A 20119-nucleotide genomic window follows, 5' to 3' on the forward strand; every position below is an offset into this window, starting at 1 on the left:
CGCACACTCACGCACACTCACACACGCACACTCACGCACACTCACACCGCACACTCACGCACACTCACACACGCACACTCCACCACGGCTCCTTCGTCAGTAGTGACGCCGGCAGCACTAACCACCCGGCAGCAGGAACAGACGACAGTCTAACGACCCGGCGGCTGCACCCTGCCCGGGCCCCGCAGTCATCGTGGATGCTGATTGGCTATTCCTACCCCTGTTGTCTGGTTACAGGGAGGTGAGGGGAGAGGAAAAGATCGAAGTTGAAACATTGGCATCTGCTGCGATTGACCACATTTTGCTTTGGGATCACCGGAGAGACCCACACAGCTGTGATAATAGAGAGAGCCCCTGCGTTCTCTACTCTCGGTTTCCCGACGCTCACAGGGAAAGGGGCACCTCGCGTGTTCGGCACCCACCCCCCAGTCTTGCCTGTCTCCCACGTGTTCCTGCGTGCACGTGTATGTGCACACGTGTACGTATTTGGTCCCATGCACTGTTACAGCTCATGTGGGTCTGCATCCACACCGCAGTCGAGATGCGGAATGGGTCCGCCCTCCACGCTGCCCTTCTGTAACCACGCCCACCCCAGTGCCCAGCCCGGGGTCTCTGGTAACCCTCAACTGCTCTCCGTCTCTTTACTGCTGTCATTTCAAGAATGTTACACACATGGACTCACACAGTACTGGCCGTGTGGAACCGGCTTTTCTCACTCAGCATCCCTTGAGGGTCTCCCGAGAGGAGTCACACTTTGACGGTAAAACCCCACACATAAGATGCTCAGCACCCACGGGACCAGACGCCCAGAGGTGCAGACTGCAGATGCTGACTCGCACGCCGAGCGGTGTCCTGGGGCTGCTCTCCTGGCTCTGCAGTGTCCGGGGCTCCCAGACGCCAGGGAGCAGCAGCCCGCCTGGGCTCAGAGGCGAGGGGCCATCGTCACACAGTGGCCCGCGGCTGGCCCAGGCTGGCCACAGGCCTGGCTCTGGGGCTGCAGGTGCCTGGCCAGGCCGCTCTGCTCCGAGCGCAGTCGCCCCTGCCTGGCCAGCGCCCTGGCACCCGGCTCCACGTGCTCTGTGACCCCGAGGCTCCCGGGGTGCGTCTGGGAGAGCGGCCTCCAGAGCTGGCCGAGCATGTCTCCTCTGCTGCTGAACCCCAGGCAGGGTTCAGAGGCCGAATCCAGGGAGGCCAGGTCTTCTCGCTCATTCACTGACTCTTCTGCCTTTTCCAGAAAGCCTTCTAGGTGGCTGAACACGCAGGGCTGCCGCAGGCCTCAGAGCCTCCCGGCTTCCGATGGTCATCCCACCGTGCCCCGCCTCTGCCCGCATCTTTCCCCACTGTCCTCCAGCAGCCCTGAAGCGCTCGGAAGACTCTCCTCTCCACCCTCAGCTACTTGTCAGCTACAAGGAGAACAGGCAGGGAGAGTACCGGGAACATCAACCAAGAGACTCTCAGGTGCCTGGCGGCGAGAGTCTGCTGTGCACGAGGCAGCCCCGCTGTGGACTTCTCGGGGCCGGTGCGTGTCCTAGCTCATCGGCAACAACCCTGTTACAGAAAGGGCACCCTGCCAATGAAGGCTCACCCTGACTTCTAAAAGCAGATCACAACTGCAGCCAGTAAAACTGGGATTGAAACTAAACTGTCACCTCTTTTGAAGCAGTATGCAGACATCAGGAAAACGTTCCTGTCCCGTGGACACGGTGAGTTAGGCCGGCCGTGCATATGGTCCCCGACCTCTGCCAGGGGCCACAGGCAGAGGGCCTGACCTTCCAATCAGCAGAAGCTCCTCAGAGCTGGAGGCGGGGACGCCCCCGGGGAGAGCCCCGTGAGGACCCCTCCGGCTCTCCCGCCCCTGATGCTGGGCTTCGGCTTCTCCCCTCCCTGCACCCCTCGGCCTGAGCTGCAGGGGCCCGTCCTGAGCAGGGCTCACTGCACGGCCCCGAGACACCCCCTCAGCCATCCATCCCCCACCCCACCCCCAGAGCCACAGTCTCAGGAAACGGCAGAGCCCAGGGTGGGCCCTTGACTCGCCACCATCATCCACACGCTGGTGCCTCTGTCCACTGGGGTGGGAAGGACGCCCCCCAGAGGTGTCCACGCCCAGTCAGTGGTGCCCGAGAACACGCTACACCACATGGCAGGGGGCTCTGCCGACGTCACTGAGGTCATCGATCCAAAAATGGGGAGACGTTAGATCCGCTGGGTGGACCCATCCTCATCACAGGAACCCTTAAAAGCAGAGAACCTTCTCTGGCTGGAAACGAGAGGGACAGGAGGCGGGGAGGTCAGAGGTCTGCAGCGTGAGGACCCGGCCTGCTGCTGACTCTGAAGATGGGGGTGACTGTGGCCAGGGATGCTGGCTGCCTCCAGAAAACCCAAGAATGACCCTCCAACAGCTCAGAAGGAAACGAGGTCCAGTTCCACAGCCCGTGAGCTGAATCTGCCAGCCCCTGGGCAAGCCAGGAGGTGGACCCTTCAGAGCTTCCGGACACAGCCCAGCCCAGTGCGGCCTCGGCTGCAGCCTTCGGAGGCCGGGAACTGGGAAGCGACACGTCTGTGTTAGTTTCAGGTGCTGAGTTTGTGATCCTTTCTCACCTGAGCAACACAGAGGCCGCCCGCTCGTCCTGGTTCCTTCGCAGGGAATGTCTTACTCAAGTTGCTTCGCTGGAAAATCCAGACTCGATCTGCAGGGCCAGACCCCCCGCTCCTTCTTTAGCGCCTCCCTGACCTCCGCGGGCCGGGTCTACCCGCCCCCCGCAGCTCAGCCACGTGCCCTGGGGGCCGATGACTCACCCCTCTGGGATGTACACAGACGGTGGTCTTCCTGCCAGCTGGATGCTGCTTCAAGGAAGAATGTGTCATCTCTGTGTTTTTTGGACTTGATATAATTTCCGAGACGACACTTAGAAACCCCCTACTTGAGGAGAGAGAGGGGATGACCACAGTCCCAGGAGCCTAACACTCCTTTCGGGATGGACATGCATCTTCCTGGTCTCCAAGTTCCCCCTCCTCCCCACCAGGCCACACAGTGCCGGACAAACATGCTCCTGGGGGGTTAACTCCAGCACTTCCAACCTGTCACACGGCAGGTGCCCTGGCCCCTAGCACTGGACACCCAGGCCCCAGACAGCGGGAGCACTGACCCCACACACTGAATATCCTGACCCCAGACAGTGGGCACCCAGGCCCCAGACAGTGGACACCCTGACCCCAGAGAGCAGGCACCCAGGCCCCAGACAGCAAGCACCCTGACCCCACACACTGGACACCCTGACACCCAGACAGTGGGCACCCAGGCCCCAGACAGTGGGCACCCTGACCCCACACACTGAACACCCTGACACCCAGACAGCGGGCACCCAGGCCCCAGACACTGGACACCCTGACCCCAGACAGCGGGCACCCAGGCCCCAGACAGTGGGCACCCTGACCCACACACTGGACACCCTGACCCCAGACAGCGGGCACCCAGGCCCCAGACAGCAGGAGCACTGACCCCACACACTGGACACCCTGACACCCAGACAGTGGGCACCCAGGCCCCAGACAGTGGGCACCCTGACCCACACACTGGACACCCTGACCCCAGACAGCGGGCACCCAGGCCCCAGACAGCGGGAGCACTGACCCCACACACTGGACACCCAGACAGCAGGCACCCAGGGCCCCCTGACCCCACACACTGGACACCCTGACACCCAGACAGTGGGCACAAAAGGAAATGGACCCTGTGCCAGGGCAGGTGGCGGAGAACATGGATCGCCGAGCCTAGGAGGTCACCTTCCCCAGGAGAGTCACGGCCGTGACACTGCTGCAGTCAGACCCCAAATTCCTGTTTAAACCTCAGAAATGAAGCAACCCAGTGGAGGAGCTGGCGGGAGGGGTGCGCAGCCACAGCTCGCCTGTCTGGTCTCGCCAGTATGAAACAGAGCAGCGGGGAGCCAGCCTGGGTCTGCTCCCTTTCATCTGCATGTTCTTGGCGACGGCTGCCCACACGGTTCCCCCCGTGACAGCGCCGCAGAGCCGGGCCCCGTGTTTCTCGAGGACCCCTCCCTCCACCGTCTCGGGGCTCGGGGCTGTAATCTCCCGAACCACTCTGGACTAACAGAGGCTCTTCAGGGCCTTCCCAGGACTCAACCACAAAATCCCACCTGTCACGGCAAATTCTTATGAATAAAGGGGATTTAAGTCAACATCGTAAAGATGCAAGTATGTCCGTGTATCTTTAAAAGCTGGAATAACTCGGAGAATACAGTAACAATCTGCTCTGGAATCCAGATGGAAATGCAGAACCAAGTTCCTGTGACTGATTTAAATTTTTTTAAAAGGGAGTTATGACGGAAACAAATGTTCTAGTTCACAGGGAGATAAATTTCTTCTCTTGTTTAAATACTTTGGCCATCTGATGCAAAGAGCCGACTCATCAGAAAAGACCCTGATGCTGGGAAATATTGAAGGCAGGAGCAGAAGGGGACGACAGAGGATGAGACGGTTGGATGGCATCACCGACTCAATGGACAAGAGTTCGCGTGTGCTCTGGGAGACAGTGAAGGACAGGGGGGCCTGGCGCGCAGTCCATGGGGTCGCAAAGAGTCGTATGGGACTGAGTGACTGCACAATGCCAACAGCAACCGTTCTAAGTCGATACAGCCCCGTCTGCTGGAGCCTCAAACCCCACAGACTCTCACTTGGGCTCTACCTGCGACGTGCTGCGCTCACACAGCTGTAGGTCACCCCCGGAAGAAGGGTCCCCCTCGGGAAACGGGGTGCAGGATGGACTGCTGTGAAGTGTGGATGAGGAAGGCAGCAGGGAGCCGGCCCGGCTCCCTGGTGTAGCATCTGACTCAGGCCTGCCTCGCCGACGCTTTGCAGTTCGTGAGTGTCTCTCCGAGCGGCGGGCAGGCTTGCGTCACATGCATTGACAGTCATTCTCGGGCCGCTTCCTCATGACTGGAAGGAACGTGGCACGGACTTCCTGTTAGGCAGCATTTCTTCACTCTTGTTAATTTCTTGTGAAGACACAGGATTCTGTCCTTTCTCAGTTTGCAAAGAGGCAGACTGTAGGGTCTGTGATCAATGCGTGAGGAGTGACTGCTCTCAGAGGCTTTCTGCTCCTGAGAGCCTTCTCTTCCCGTTCTTACCCGCCTTATCTTCCGAGGGAAGCAGGGGCCGTCCCACCTGGACTGACCCCGCGGGCACCGCTCATTGGCAGCGGCCACCACTCCTGGCCAGGCCACTGCGACGGTGATCATAGCCACTGCGGGTCCTAACGGGGGCTTAAAACACGTGAGAACTACGGGCCCTGCCTCGTGATACGGTGCAATCTTTTCATAACCTGAAAACAGACGGAGGATCCCCTTAGTCGGCATACCACGCACACCTCCTAAACACCAGCATCTCCCAGGGGTTAGAGCAGCCGGACCATGCCTAATCGTCTCGGTTTCAGGATGACACGTGGTCCTAGGACACCTCTCTGTTCTCACTTTTCAGTTTAACAAAAGGGAACATTCAAGACTCTTTGACTTTCTTCTGGGTCAGAAAGTAAAAAATATAATGGTAACAGATTAATCTCTGAACACTGATCAGAACAGACAAATAAGAGTTATAGAAAAGCCTCGTGGCAGAAAGACCAGTATCCGAAAGCAATAAATATGCCAAAGATCTTGACACTCTATTTCCCAAGCTTTACGATTCAAAGTTTTCAGAACATTTCTCGGAAGTATTCAGAACATCAACTCTTTGGATTGAATGCATTGATGTTCTTGCGAAAGAAGAACAGGCTGAATCTGGGAGGCAAACTTCACCTCCATGTGCTGAGTTAAAAATACAGTGAGTGGAATACAGGAGTTAACTATGCTGTTTTCCCAGACTGAGGTGTGGGGCCACTCCCTGTCTGAGCCTTACCTATGATAGAAAGGAAGGCTTTGGCTCTGGCGGGCTCGAAAGCGCTGCCGGGCAGGGCTGCCTCGCAGACGTACATCCCAGTGTCCGAGGAGGTCGGGTTGCTGACGGTGAGGCGCCTCCCGAAGCCGTGGAGCCCACTGGTGACCCTCATTCCGTTTCTCTTCCAGGTCACACTCAGCTCCTCGACGGGCCTGTGGAAACGAGGGGTGTTAGTGACAGTAACTGTGGATTGCGTAGGTGGCAATAATCATTCTGCCAGGAACCATGGTGGGCTGAACAATGGACAGTTAAAACTCCATCCAGATACAGCTCTGCTCCCTTACGGCACCCGCGGATGATACATTCTGCTCAAGGGCTGCTGAGCAAGGAAAGCTAATTGCAGCAGCGATGGACCATAAGTGCTAACGGTTCCATTGGCTCCGGAAAAGAATATAAAATAAATACTGCTAGGGGACACGCTACATGGGAGGCCTGATCCCAGGGACTCAAGTGTGGGGCGGCCACTAACCGGGCGGAGAGCACCTAGGACAACAGAAGAAGGGGTTAACGCTTTCCTTTGCACTCAGAGGCCTCAGCTTCCCTCTGCTCCTCAGCCAGAACCTCAGAGGATACTCTCTGCCTGACCCACAGCTAAAGCGCCGACTTCTAGTATAAATGTCACATCCAGTTTAATTACGGCAGAACAAGGCCTGGGAAGGGTCCACGCAATCCTCCCTGATGCGCTGTGCCCACGGCCTGGCTGTGGGACCACGTCGCCGTTGCTGGGGGAGCAGGCCTCGCCCGGCAGGTGGGGGACCAGCTGCGTACCTGGCGCTGGCGATACACTCCAAGGTGGTCTCGCTGGACCCGGCCACCACACTCCTGTTGCTCGGGGGGACCACGATGACGGGGGCCATGGCTTCAGGCGTGCCAGCGTCTCCTGTGGCAGAGAAAGCGGAAGCCATGAAGGGGCCTCTGGAGCACAGACGGGGCGCGGACGGGAACGTGGTGTGAAGGGGGGCACAGACGTGAACCTCATCGAGCCGCTCCCACAGGACAGCCAGCACCTCCGGGCCCGACCCGGCCCCAAGGAGCCCTTCCTGGGGTCCCGGTCAGGCGGTTTTGACCACAGGAGCCGGGGTTGGAGCCCACAGCCCATGAGCCCACGTCCTGCCCAGAAGCCCTGGAAACTGAGAGCTCTCGCTGCCCCTCTGCCCAGCGTGCTCATGACGGCCTTCACACACATGTTCCACTGCTGACCTTATTTATCAGTTAAAGACTTTGCTGATTGAGGTACCTGGTCTAGCCACTACTTTCAAATCCATCCAATTCCACGACTATTTCATGGGTCAGGCCCTCTCATGGGTACGTGTGTGGTTGGGCAGTGGCCACTCTCTTATGTGGACCTGAATGTGACCCCGGAGCAAACACACCCCATGAACGAAGCACTCGGTGCAATCCCTTCTGTCTGAAGTGTAAACACCCTGCTCCATCTCTGTTGAGTATCAAGCTATAAATAATTCAGCTCATCCCTCTGGTGACAAGGGAGAAAAAAACACGAGATGGTTTTGCAACTCTTTTCTCAAATATGTGTAATATCAAAATTAAACTACGCACAGTGCGCATTACTACTGTTTATCCAGGGAAAACGAAGACTGATCAAACATCTCGAGAACAGGAATTTCAATAAAGGTGGAGACAGATGAGACTGGAAATAAAAAATAAGTGGACATCATGGCAAATGCAAAATGCTTCCCAGAGGACCTGAGGCTGCAGAGATGCGTCACCCACGCGAGCGGCTGAGGGGCTCCATGGTCGGTTCCACCACGGGCAGTGTGGTCAGGGCCGTGGAGAGAGGAGAGGAGAGGAAAGAGGACCGCCCTCTAGTCACAGCCCCATAGCGCTGAGTCCCGCTCTCACTGACTCACCGGGACAAGATGTTGGAATGAAAGGTTCGTGTGAATTAAAAAAAAAAAAAAAAGCTTGCTGCAGGCAGAACCACCAAATCAATTTTCAACCTTCATATTGACTACGCTAACGGGAGGCTGCTCCCTGGACCCTCAGGCCTCCGGAAAGCCCAGGGCAGCCTGCCCCTCCCCACAGCTGGCGCCCTGGGCAGGCGGCACCACGGGGCCCATGGGGCTGCTGGTCAGATCTCCGCGTACAGCGTTCGCGACAAAGGACAAGGGCTTGGGAACGCCGGTCACATGAGCAGCCTGCCTGTCATCTGTGAAAGTCGCTGATGAGGAGAAATGACCCAAGGAGCTAATATTTGCACACAGTCGCGTGACGTGAAGGAGAGCGGCAGGGTGCGGGGAGGTCGCCAAGCAAGGTGCTAATGTGGCCTTAATCGCCGCTGGCCGGGCGCCCAGAGACGGCGCCTGTGCTCAGCACTGGTCCCACCAGCCCGGGGGGACGGTCCCCGGAGACAGGCCCCTGACTGCCCACAGGTAGGTGGGCCAGCGTCCAGCCCACAGCCCCTGGGGACGGGTGAACTGGACACAGCCGGTACCCCCAGGAGGGGAAAGGAGGAAGCTGCTGGTAACGTGGATCCATATGGGATGGGGACTTCTGTTCACGCGGCTCTCACTGCCCCAGCGACGACAGGAGCTCAAGGCCCCCCAGCTGCTGGGTCGGCAGGACAGGTCGCGTGAGCAGCTGCACTTCGGGCCGGGAGGCGTCAGCCCATCCTCAAACCTGTGTGAGCGCGTGGATTAAACAGAGCAGCACAGAGAGACTTAAAAATGGAGCCCAAATGTGAACTTTGTGGCCTGTCAACGGGCAGCCTGGCTTCCGTCGGGCGGGGAGCTCAGGGCTGCTCCCAGGAGCCCTCGAACCCCAGCGCACAGAGCTCTTCCTCGGGAGCCGTTCCCTCTCAGAAGGAAGTGCTCCTCTCCTGTCTGTCTGTCGGCGCCCCTGTCCATCTGCTTTACCTGCTGAGCATTCTGCACACAGTGGGAGGTAGGGAGCAGACTGTTCCAGACAGAAACCGTGAACTGATCCCAGTTTCTAGCTGTGTTCGCAGCAGCCCCAAGGTGGCCACGTCTGTCCTGGGTGTCCCCAAGCCGAGACCCCTTTCCCCTGCCCCAAGGCCACTATTCCTCCCTCCAGACGTTCTTCTCATCGTTCACTCCCCAGCGGCTCCTCCTTGTCCCGTGGACCTAAGCCTGCTTTCCAGTGGGCTTCTACTTCTTTTTCAAGTGAGAGGAAGTCACAGATGTGTGTTTTTAACCTGCCAAGCTGACATTTCTACCATTTCCCCCCACCCAAATTCAATTCTTAGCAGAAAAGTGCAAAGACTATCTGGGCATTTTAAAAAGAATAAAATGACCTCTTCACTTCTGCTATTCCCACAGTATCTGAGATACAGCAAGTGCTCCACAGATACTCAACAATTGGTTAATTTTTCATAAATATTCTACAATAATGAGTCACTATTACCACTGCCAGGAAAATTACCTTCTCCTCCAGTGTTCTGCATTAAAAAACATGTTTAAAAACCCATATGCCACTGTAGTAAGAATTATTTCCAAGAAAAATGAAAACAAAATGGGAAGCGGGAAGAAAAGTGTGTTTCACCAAGTTCCCACACGGCCGTCCAACTCTGCTACATGTTCACACTCACAAATGTTGCCCCATTTAATCTAACAACAGGCTAGTAAGATGGCTATTAGCACCCCCTTTTATGGATGAGAAAATTGAGCCCCAAAGTCACGTGACTTCAGATGGCAGAAAATGGGTTTTAAACACAAATGTCTTCATCCTAAGTTCATAATCTCTCTTTTACATGACAACGCCGCCTCTCAATAACAACTTTGGTTGTGCTCAGTTAACCAAAAATTAAATTAACTGGAGCGCTCCGTCCCCTGAGCATCTCCTTAATTGAGACTTTACTGTAGCACCTTCACTGAACGTCTCCCAGGCTGCGTAGGTGGTTGGGAGGTGGAGACACAGGCTCAAGAGGAGGGTTTCTGCCGAGGTCAGCAGCAGTGGGCACCGGGCAGCTTCAAAGGCAGAAAGGCAAATGCTTTGTAGTTCCGGGAAGAAAGGCTCCTGGCAGGGGGACCTGGGGCCCCATCTGAGCCGGCTTCCCCCACAGGAAACCCTTAGTCATCACAGAGGCTGAGTGGAGAGAGCTCTCCAGGTTGCATTTAATTAAAAAGTACGTTTAAAGAAGATTGAATCCCTCAGACAGGGGGGGGAAAAAAAGTTCAAAGTGTATCTGAACTGCTAAGCTGTGGAATTATTGCAGATACAGCAGATGGAGGGCAGACGCCCTGATGCCCGGCAGTCAAGACTGTGCCCTCGGGGGCCAGCCTAGTGGGGATAGACCCAAGCCACACCAGCCAGGGGAGCCCTCGGGGAGGCGGGAGGTGCTGACCCAGAGTCCGAAGAGGGGAACCAGCCGCAGGCATCCAGACGCAAAGGCTCGGACTCCGGGGACTGGGCGGGGCACAGGAGGGTTCGGGAAGCCAGCCGGTGGCCCCAGGAGCCCGTGGGAGACGGCCACGTTTGGACTGGGCGGTGGAGGTGTGGCGGGAACTGGGCTGTTCTCAAGCAGAGCGCGCACAGTGTGGGTGGGCTGGGCCGGGCACGGGGTAGGAGCGGGCTGGAAGGGGCCCTGCCGGGCCCTAGAGGGCAGGACCAGGTAAAGGCAGTGCGGGCGGTAAGCTGCCTCGGAGGCGGCAGGCCCGTTATTCTCCAGGCTCGGCAGCAGCCTCTGGCTGTTCCTCCGTGCCTGGTCCCTGCCTCTCTGCTCCCAAGAGAGACATGCACTTGTCTTACGCACACAACCCCCTCCCCAAACAGCTGCCCGTTCCTCAAAAAAATAAATAAGTAAACAAATAAAATGAAAATGGAACTACCGTACAACCCAGCAATCCACTTCAGGGTGTACAGTTAACCCTTGAGCAATGCTGGGGTTATGGGTGCCAGGCTCTGGCAGGTGAAAATGCCCACGTAACCTATGGCCGGCCCTCTGTACTCACAGTCCCTTCATATACACGGCGCCATACATGGTCCCTCCCCTCCAGATACAAGGTCCCTCAGGACACACAGTCCCGCCGGACACGTGGCCCCTCCAGGTACGTGGTCCCTTCAGATACGTGGTCCCGCCGGATACGTGGTCCCGCCGGATACATGGTCCCTCTGTACAAGTGGTTCCACATCTGAGGCTTCAACCAAGACGTGTGTGTGTGTGTGGGGGGGGTGTGCCACAAGTATCTCCTACTGATGAACACGTCTAGAGACAACACAGCAAGCCCTCAGCCCTCAGGTAGCAGCACCTAAAACCAGCAGGAAGCGGCCCCCTCGAGCCGGGGCGGCGGGCTCTCACCGCCCGGCAGTGTCCTGACCTGTGGGGTGTCCACCCCCTGGCATGAGGAGGGCAGGCGTGCTGGTCGTCTTTGCACAAAACAGACGCCTGGGCTGCAGGAGCCTCGCTGTGGGTACTTGTTGAAGGAAGAACTAAGTCTCAGAACACGCTTGGTCATTGTTATCAGGTCTTTACTGCAGAAGGGTGGTAGCAGCAGTAGCGGCCTCTCATTTCTGGGGCACAGTGCCGGGCACTGTAAGCGTGGCGCTGGGGGGGTTGCGGTTTAAGTGCAGAGGTCGGTGACGGCGAGGCGGCTTGGGTTCACAGAGGAAGAGAGTCGAGTCAGCAGCTCATTGTGGGGCCGGGAGAGCCGGGGTGGGGGGAGCGGGCAGCAGGGCAGGGCACGTGGCAGGACGTGGTGGGATGAGCCCCTCCAGGGGACGAGGCAAGGCCGGGGCCAGGCCCCGGGAAGACGGCTAGGCGTTCACCAGGCAGATGAGGGGCCAGAGGCGTTTCGGGAAAGGAGGGTGGAAACTGGGTTGGCGTGTTTGGAGAACTGTAAGTGGTTCTTGAAGGTCGAGGGGAAGCTGGGGTCTGTGGGTGGCCTCGGGGGAGGCTGTCCATGGCAGGGGGCCGTCTACAGAGTCTGGGCTTCGTCCAGTAAGGAACTGAAGGAGTTGGGGGAGGAAAGCCGCGGTGGAGATGGTAGGAGGCGAAAGGGAGGAGGGTGGGCGGAAGAGGAGGAGAAACTGGGCCTGTGCTCCCGCAGGTTCTGGCGTGAGCGGTCGGGGTGCAGGCAGCGCACGCAGCAGGGTGAAAGCTCAGGAGCCAGGGCGGGCTGGGGCCACGGCACGCGCGGGTGAGGCGGGCGAGAGGGCGCCGTGGGGGTCCACGGCGGGTCCACGGCACCCGATGGGGAGGCCGCCCCCTGCCCCGCTCCACGGTGAGAGCACGGGGTCAAGATCAGAGGACGGGCCTGGGCCTGGGACGGATCCCAGTGCCTCCGTCTAGAAGGGCAGGCAGAGCAGCGCACGGGGGCCGGGGCGACAGGCGGCCAGGGCAGTGGAAGAAGGGCGAGAAAGACAGCATGACGCCAGGAGACACAGGCTGTTGTTTCTTCCAAACGGACCGGAGTTCTCCCACAGACAAGGCCGTTTCTGCTCAGTTTCTGAAGCTGCAGCTTTGCGTCTGCCTGGCGGAACAACTGCTAAGGAATGCGGGGCTATATATATAGGAGCAAAAATCCTGACCTCCACCAAGAAGCCTCTCCTGTCCACAGAGCTCACCAGACATGCACAGCAGGAGCCCCTCTTCTCTTCAGTCGTGTAGCTCAGCTTCTGCCCCCTGGCCGCCTCCCACCATCCTCAGCTGCTTTCTGGCAATAAAAACACCACTTAATTGGTCCGTTTGTTCTGATTCTTAACCTTCTCCCTTGCACAACTAGGTACACTGGTGCCCTTTTGGGAGACGGGTGAAACAGCTCCGAGACATTTCACTTAAAGAAAATCGAGTGGCTTTTCTGCCCACCAATTGCCTTTGCAACCACATGGAGTCTGTCAGCTTTGTCTGCATTATTCAGATGGCCTGGCAAAGGGGTGAAGTGCCTTCCCGCAGGCTGAAGCATCTCACTGTGCGCACCGCAGGGAGCTGGCGTCTTGAGAGCTTGAGTCCTGCAGAGCTGACCCCTCCAGGCTGCGTGTCTTTCAAGAGACGAGGAGATACATGTGTGCACGTGCATACATACGCGTACATGTATGTGTGTGCCCAGATGCTCAGTCGTGTCCGACTCTTCGCAACCCCATGGACTGTAGCCTGCCGGGCTCCTCTGTCCATGGGATTCTCCAGTAAAGAAAACGAGTGGGCTGCCACTTCCTTCTCCAGGGGATCATCCCGACCCAGGAATCAAACCCACGTCTCTTGCATCTCCTGCCCTGGCGGGCGGACTCTTTACCACTGGTGCCACCTGGGAAGCCCACATATGTGCATATATATAATATATATAATCTCCAAGAACTCATAGACATTATTATTATTATTTGTTAACATGTACTACAATAAATGGTGTACGTGCAGCAGGCAAACCAGGTCGTTTTCTCGTATTCTAAGAGGTGAGTTTCTCAAGGCAGAACCTGGGCAATTTTAAGATGCACTTTATTCTGAAAACTGAAATAAACAGCATGAATTTTCTCCTGATTGGAAAAATCATGTTCACTAAATTGAATGTCCCTCCCACCTTTTACTTTCCCCAGACTCACTTTTTATTTTCTCCTCACCCAGCCCCGGAACAGGTGAGGGGGCTGTGTAAGTTTCTGGGTTGATAATCTGTTGTGTGTGGAGCTAAGAAAGCTTTCCTGTCCTTTCAAACACCGTGTACTCTCTCGATCATTAGCCAGAACCCAGTCACAACCCTGAAGGCACTGGGCGGTGCAGTGAGGGATAGAGGGGGGTGGTGGTGTGGGGCTGGGGGCATGTAACGGGGGCAAACCCCATTATGGAAGCTCTCCCTGCTCCTTCCGGATGAGTCTATACCAGCCAGCTCAGTTCTTCTTGTTTACTGTCCAACGGTAGGAAGAGAGAAAAATGGGAGGACACTCAGCAGTACGTCCCATTTACACTGTTATCTTTACATGCACTTCCATTGTTATCTCAATACACTTCTGGACTTTTCGATAAATAAAATAATATGACAGCTTGACAAACAACCCAGCTCTTTCTTTTCTTCTCATTTATAACATACTTGAGAACTTGCACATTTGGAAATGAATGGAACATTACCAAGAATGTATTTTCATCAGTTTTTTACTGGGCAGAGAAAAATGAAGGTGTGAAAGGCAACTCTGCAGTAGGCTTATTCATTTATTTATTTATTTTGGGATAAGCGCAAAGTGGTAAACCGGAGAGCTGGAGTGTGGATTTAGGATCTGCGTGGTTGGACACCAGAGCGACCCACATTTCCAGGGACAACAGCTGATGACCTGCTTTTCATTTAAGTATATAAATGCAAAGTCTACTGCTTAATTGGAGAAGGAAATGGCAACCCACTCCAGTACTCTTGCCTGGAGAATCCCATGGACGGAGGAGCTTGGTGGGCTACAGTCCACGGGTCGCAAAGAGTTGGACACGACTGAGCGACTTCACTTCACTTTCACTGCTTAATAGGCTTCCCAGGTGGCGCCAGTGGTAAAGAATCCGTCTGCCAAAGCAGAAGACAAGAGACATGGGTGAGATCCCTGGGTCAGGAAGATCCCCTGGAGCAGGGCCGGGCAACCCACTCCAGTGTTCCCATGGAGAATCCCATGGCCAGGGGAGCCTGGTGGGCTCCCGTCCATAGACACGACTGCAGGGCCCCAGCGCTCACTCGCTGCTTAATAGTAGAAGAAGCATTGTTGGTTTAGTCGCCCACAGCCCGTCAGGCCCCCCGTCCCTGGGACTTCCCAGGTAAGAATACTGGAGAGGTTTGCTATGTCCTTTTCCAGTGGATCTTCCCAACTCAGGTATCGAACCCGGGTCTCCTGCACTGGCAGGTGGATTCTTTAACACTGAGCCACTAGCAAAGCCCAAAGAAGGACATCCAAGAGAAAAACCGTGTGCAGTTTGGCGGCTAGAGGAGTAAGAGGCTATTTTTCATGAGATCAGTTCCATTTTCCAAATGGTGTTCTGAAATTATGGAGAGTGTCCCTAGGAGCAGTAATGGACCTCTTTTAGCCTCTATGAGGAATGTCCGTGAATAATTTTGTCAAACATGCAACCTGGGTGTGGAGCCGACCGGGGCAATTGATCCCCATATAAGGCTATTAGCAAGGATAATGGGGAGACACAGAGCCCCTTGGGGGGGCCTTCTGAAGCCTTGGCCTCTCCCACCACCCTCACCCCCAGAGCTGGAGGGGCTCCAAGGAAAAAGATTTTCTCAGAGTTCACACGAGACCCAAAGCACTTAGAGGCTGGTAGACCTCCAGGAAGAGCACCACAGCACGGAGCGACCCCCAGAGGAGGAATCAGACCCACAGGGGATTTCTGTAACGACTGTGAGCCTACCGTCTGGGTCAGGAGCAACACCGCCAGGGCCTGCCCCCGGGGGCTAGGAGCTCTGACGGGGACGGGCCGGCCCTCCCTGACACGCTCATCCCTGGGCTCCCACACCAGGGCGCCCCCTGCGAGCTGCACCAGTCTGTCTGTCTCTCCCCACGAGAGCCCGGCCGGGAGCACAGGCACCGCCCCGGCCACTCTCTCAGCACCCGGTGCCCAGTGGTGTCCAGTGGCATCTGCTCACTGAACAGAGAGCAGGGCTCAGTTTCCCTGGCTCATCGGCCACATGCCAGGCACTCTCTGAATCATCCCAGAGCCACCCTCACCCCTGACCTGAGTGCCATGCCCCCAACAACCCTCCCCATTCCTGCCCTGCCTGCTGCACGGCTGCCTCCTGAACCCCCACCCATCTGCTGAGGTCAGGGAGCACGTCATCTCCAGGAAGGCTTTCCGGGCTTCCCTCTCCAGGGTGGTGGGTTCACTGAGGCACCCACACGGGTGTCTCTCCCTTCTCTGTCTCCTGTGCCCACACTTCCGAGCGTCACCTCTCAGTAAACACTTGGGCCCACATCTTCCCTGAGCGCCCATGCTCTGCTTCTGGGGAGCGGTGAGACGAACGCGTGTGTCCTTCAGAGGAGGGCGTCTGTGAGAGTACACAGCTGCCCCGCCCCGTAAACGCCTGAAGGTGTGCGATCAGCTATGCCTCTGTCCTCCTCAGAGCCCCTAGAGCCCCTGGCAAACAGTAAGTGCCTAACAGGTGCTTGCCAAACGGAATCTGACTTTACAGTTTCCAAAGCAACATCAATATATGTTCCTAAGACAATCAAATCTCATCCCAAGACCAGCATCGGGCATGTAAGTTCTCGGACAGAAGCACAGCTCTGCTCCTTGGACGTGCTTATGACTCTCGGCCAGGCTCAGATCCTGCTAAAATATCAGCTCTTCTTTACATAGCACGATTCACAAACAGAATCTGTAACTAGAAAAGTGTCTGTGACAGATAAAACCCAGAACAAAGAAACGCAATCCTGAGTCCCTGGAGAAAACAAGATTATCTTAACAAATGCTGCAAGCACGTGAAAGAAAAACGGGGATAAATGAGAGAGAGAGGGGTCGTGGGATGCTCACAGAATGTTATCTGGAAAAATCACAATCATGCCCCCCTCCCCCCCGCCACACTAAAATACAGTGAGGAACTTTAGAGAACCAGACTAAACTGAAGTTATTTTCCCTTTGGCTACAGATACCATTGTTCAACTCACAGACTAGAAATTATGGCAATTGAAGCTCAAGGTAAATTCATTGACTAGTTATACAGACGCCTGCTCGGGAAGCTGTGCTGCTGGTGAACACTCCCTGGGCTGTTACTTTTTGAAGACTTCGCTTGATTGCAATGACATAACACTGAAAGCGTTATATTTTATGCCTCCCCCCAGCCACGTGAAAACATCAAGAACCGAGGGGCCAATATTTTGAGAAACAGGTTTCTCAAGGTCTCAGCTCCTTCCCGGAAGGGGCACCCCACAGACCAACAGATGACCCTCTTTTCATTTTTCCGTATGAGACTAATGCCCTAAATAAAACCAGAGCTTCTCAAATTAGAAATCCAAAAACCAATAAAATCTCTCATTTACATATTTAGTGTTTCATAAAACTGAGATGCCGCGAGGTGGTTCTGCCCAGAATTGAAGGAACACTTTATCAATCATGTGGTGTTTTCTTATGCACTCCCACCTTAAACGCTACTGTTCATGCAAACGTACTGAAGAACACTTCCTCTGCTGTGTTTTTAGGTAGTCAACTTCTTATTTATTTCATCTCAGAAGAGAGCAAACTCGGAGGCAGAACGTCTTGTAGGATCTCTATCCTAACCAGCATAGAGCAACTCTGAGCACTGAAAGTTCCAAAACAATAAGTAAGTAAATGATTTAATGAATAACTGTGTCCATCAGCCATATTCATTCCAAGCTGATTCTGGGAATAGAACCGTGTTCTGTCTTCTGACATTAGGATCACGGAGCAGTTCTCTCTGGAGGATGGAGGGAGGGCTTTAACCCAGCTCATTTCTGGGTGGGCCAGGCGGGGCTGAGCCCTCCACCTACATGGTGTGGCTGACTGCTTGCCCTGCACCAGGGTAGGTTCTGGGCTTAGCCTCTTTGGAGATTCATCATCCTGAGTGAGGATGGGATGGTTGGATGGCAACACCTACTCGGTGGACAAGAATCTGAGCAGACTCTGGGGGAGCCCATGGAATGCAGCGGTCCACGGAGCTGCAAAGAGTCCGCCACAACTTAGTGGCTGAACAGCAACAGCAGCACCCTGAGTGGGGAGCCCTGAGCCCATGAGGAGCAAGGAAGCAGGCTGGAGAGCAGCACCACGCTTGGTCGGAGGGCACAGGCGAGACGGGAGTGAGGCCTCGGCTTTTTCCTGGTCTTCCTCTCTCTCTCTCCTGCTCCTGCGTGTGCTCTCTCTCCCCTGTCTACCTCTGGGGATTAGGAGGGGCATCGTCCTTGATGAGGACCACAGCAAGCACGACCGCAGAATGAGCCGGGGCACGGAGGCTTTGATGGTGAAGGATGAGAACTCACGACTGCGGAGGAATGCCCCCTCTGTTTTCCCATCTCGTTTCTTTTTTGTTAGACTTGCTGTATCAGAATTACCCTTGGGTGTCACAACAGACATACAAACAAATCAGGAAATCTTAAGAGAAGAAAATATTTCTTTCCCTGTATGCCCTAGCTTCCCTTAAATGAATAAAGTCAGTCCCATGGTGCAAGAATAGAGTACTCAGCTAGAACAAGACATTTTCCGATATGACCCAAGGTTATCTATTTAAACCAAATGGTTCTCCACTCAATCTGCTAGGAGGCAAGGATTCTTTTTTTTTTCTTTTTTCTTTTTTATGTCAACACAATCTCTATATTTTGGTCTAAAATCAGCACCGACAATAAATCTAGGGTTGATGACAGAACGAGGGAGAGTACATAAAGCAGAAGGTGTGCATATGAAGAATTAAGCGTACAGAACACGGCCAAGATCCCGCTGAAGATATACCCTGGCAAATAGATGGTCACCAGCCTAATGAGGGGAGTGCACTGCTGGTGGACACATAAGCAGTCTGTTCACATAAACTGGAAGGCGGATGAATAAAAAATAAAGTCCTAAACCCACTGATGTGATTGTTCAAACTTATTAAGGGAGAATTTGGTCAGTGTGGGCCTATTTAACATGCAGAAGGTCGATGATTACTCAGCAAATCGGGAGAGTGCAAACTATCAGTTCAAACAAATGAGCCCCGAGAGTGCTCCTGCTGTAGTGTGAAAGCCGTGCGGGTGCTCCGCTTTCTGTGTGACAGCATGAATAACAGATTTATAGAGAATTTATAGGAAATCTAAAAGTAATTATGGCAAATTGCTAAATGACAGGCACTGCCACCAAACCTCTCCCACCGCTTCCAATAAGAGGATGCCGTCTATTTGCTTAAAAATTTGACTTGGTCTCTGTTCAGTCCAGGCAGTGAAATGCCCCACAAGCCCCCGGAGTGGGAGACAGAAAGGGGTTGGAGGTAGGATGAAGCTCTTTTTGAAGCTGCACGGGATCAGTCCGCATGCGGATGTGGGCGGAGCTCAGGCGGGCCGGCGGGGGGAGCCTGAGGAGTGTAAAATCTGCCCCGTGTGTTCTGCAAGCACACGAGGCAAGGATCCCCCCAAACAATTCCCCCCCAAGGTCAGAGGTGTCTCTCTCAGATGACATATGCTCCCTTTATTTCTTTATTCTGAAAATTAAGGACTGTTTGGGAAAAACATTTTAGCCTAAAATGACCCTCATCGAAACATATGGTGGTTACCTGACAAGAATCGGAAAAGATGTAGAAATTTAACATAGGTTCAGCAATTATTCTCTGGGGGTATGACCTCCTACTTACTGGTTATTATTATGAAAAGGGCTTTTAAATATCATTTTGAAAAGAAAAATACTAAGGAAGTACATCCACACTGTTTGATGCTACCCAGCAGCAAAAAAAATGATGAGGAAGCTCTTTATAGACTGACATAGAAAGACCTCTAAGACGATCTGATAAACGAAAAAAGCAAATACTGAAAAGCAATATGGCATGTTTCTTTTGGGGTAGAAGAAAGGGAAAATAAGACTATACACGCATATTTGCTTCTATTTACATTAAAAATGATGGAACAAAAATTAAAAATAATTCAGTAAGACAGATGCAGGAGTCATCTTTTTTTCTTTTACAACTAGGCTTTCCTAAGAAATAGCTATAGATAAGACCTTCTAAATGATGTTTAAAATACAAGTTAAATACATTCATAAGTATATTTTTCTTCTTCTAAGGCTGGTACCAAATTTATTTTCCTCAGAGTGTCTTTTCTGGTTAATTAATTTCAACCCCGTCACTAATTAGCTTAATTTGACATCAATACTTTCAGTTTGCAAAACACTGGAAAACAACATGCAGTTTTACAAACGTTCTTAAGACCTTTTTATTTATCTCTTCTAAGCTTCTTCTGAAGCCTTCATGTGCACACAAGTCATCTGGGAACCTGTTCAAGGGCAGATTCTAAACCAGCAGGTCTGGGTGGATGAGCTGAGACTCCCCACTGCTCAGCTCTCGGGGAAGCCTGTCCTGTGGGCCATGCTCTGGCAGCAGGGCTCCCACTCCTTAGAGGGGAAAGATCATGCTTCTCAGCACACAGTGAGTTTTCAATACGTATCAACCAACTCACTGCTCCTCAGAGTGGAACTGGGAGCGGCAGTGCAGACCTCTCCTGGGGGGTGGCTGGAGGGGCAGAGACTCAGGCCACACTCCAGGGCCCCCGAATGAGGGCCTGAATGTTCAGTTCTCTGGGTGACACGTGTGTTCATGCAATTGGAGGA

General features: G+C 54.4%; 1 protein-coding gene across 1 annotated transcript in view; it reads right to left on the reverse strand.

Annotated features, from left to right (window-relative positions):
- SDK1 (sidekick cell adhesion molecule 1) overlaps positions 1–20119 on the reverse strand; it is a 734089-nt gene that overhangs the window by 182097 nt on the left and 531873 nt on the right. The window contains exons 6-7 of the mRNA XM_040229997.1: positions 6715–6826; positions 5908–6098 (exon numbers count right to left, since the gene is read on the reverse strand). Of these exons, the coding sequence (XP_040085931.1) occupies positions 5908–6098; positions 6715–6826 (303 nt within the window). The remainder of the gene's footprint in view (positions 1–5907; positions 6099–6714; positions 6827–20119) is intronic.

Source organism: Oryx dammah, unplaced genomic scaffold, assembly GCF_014754425.2.
Source record: "Oryx dammah isolate SB20612 unplaced genomic scaffold, SCBI_Odam_1.1 HiC_scaffold_2, whole genome shotgun sequence".
Taxonomy (NCBI): Eukaryota; Metazoa; Chordata; class Mammalia; order Artiodactyla; family Bovidae; genus Oryx; species Oryx dammah.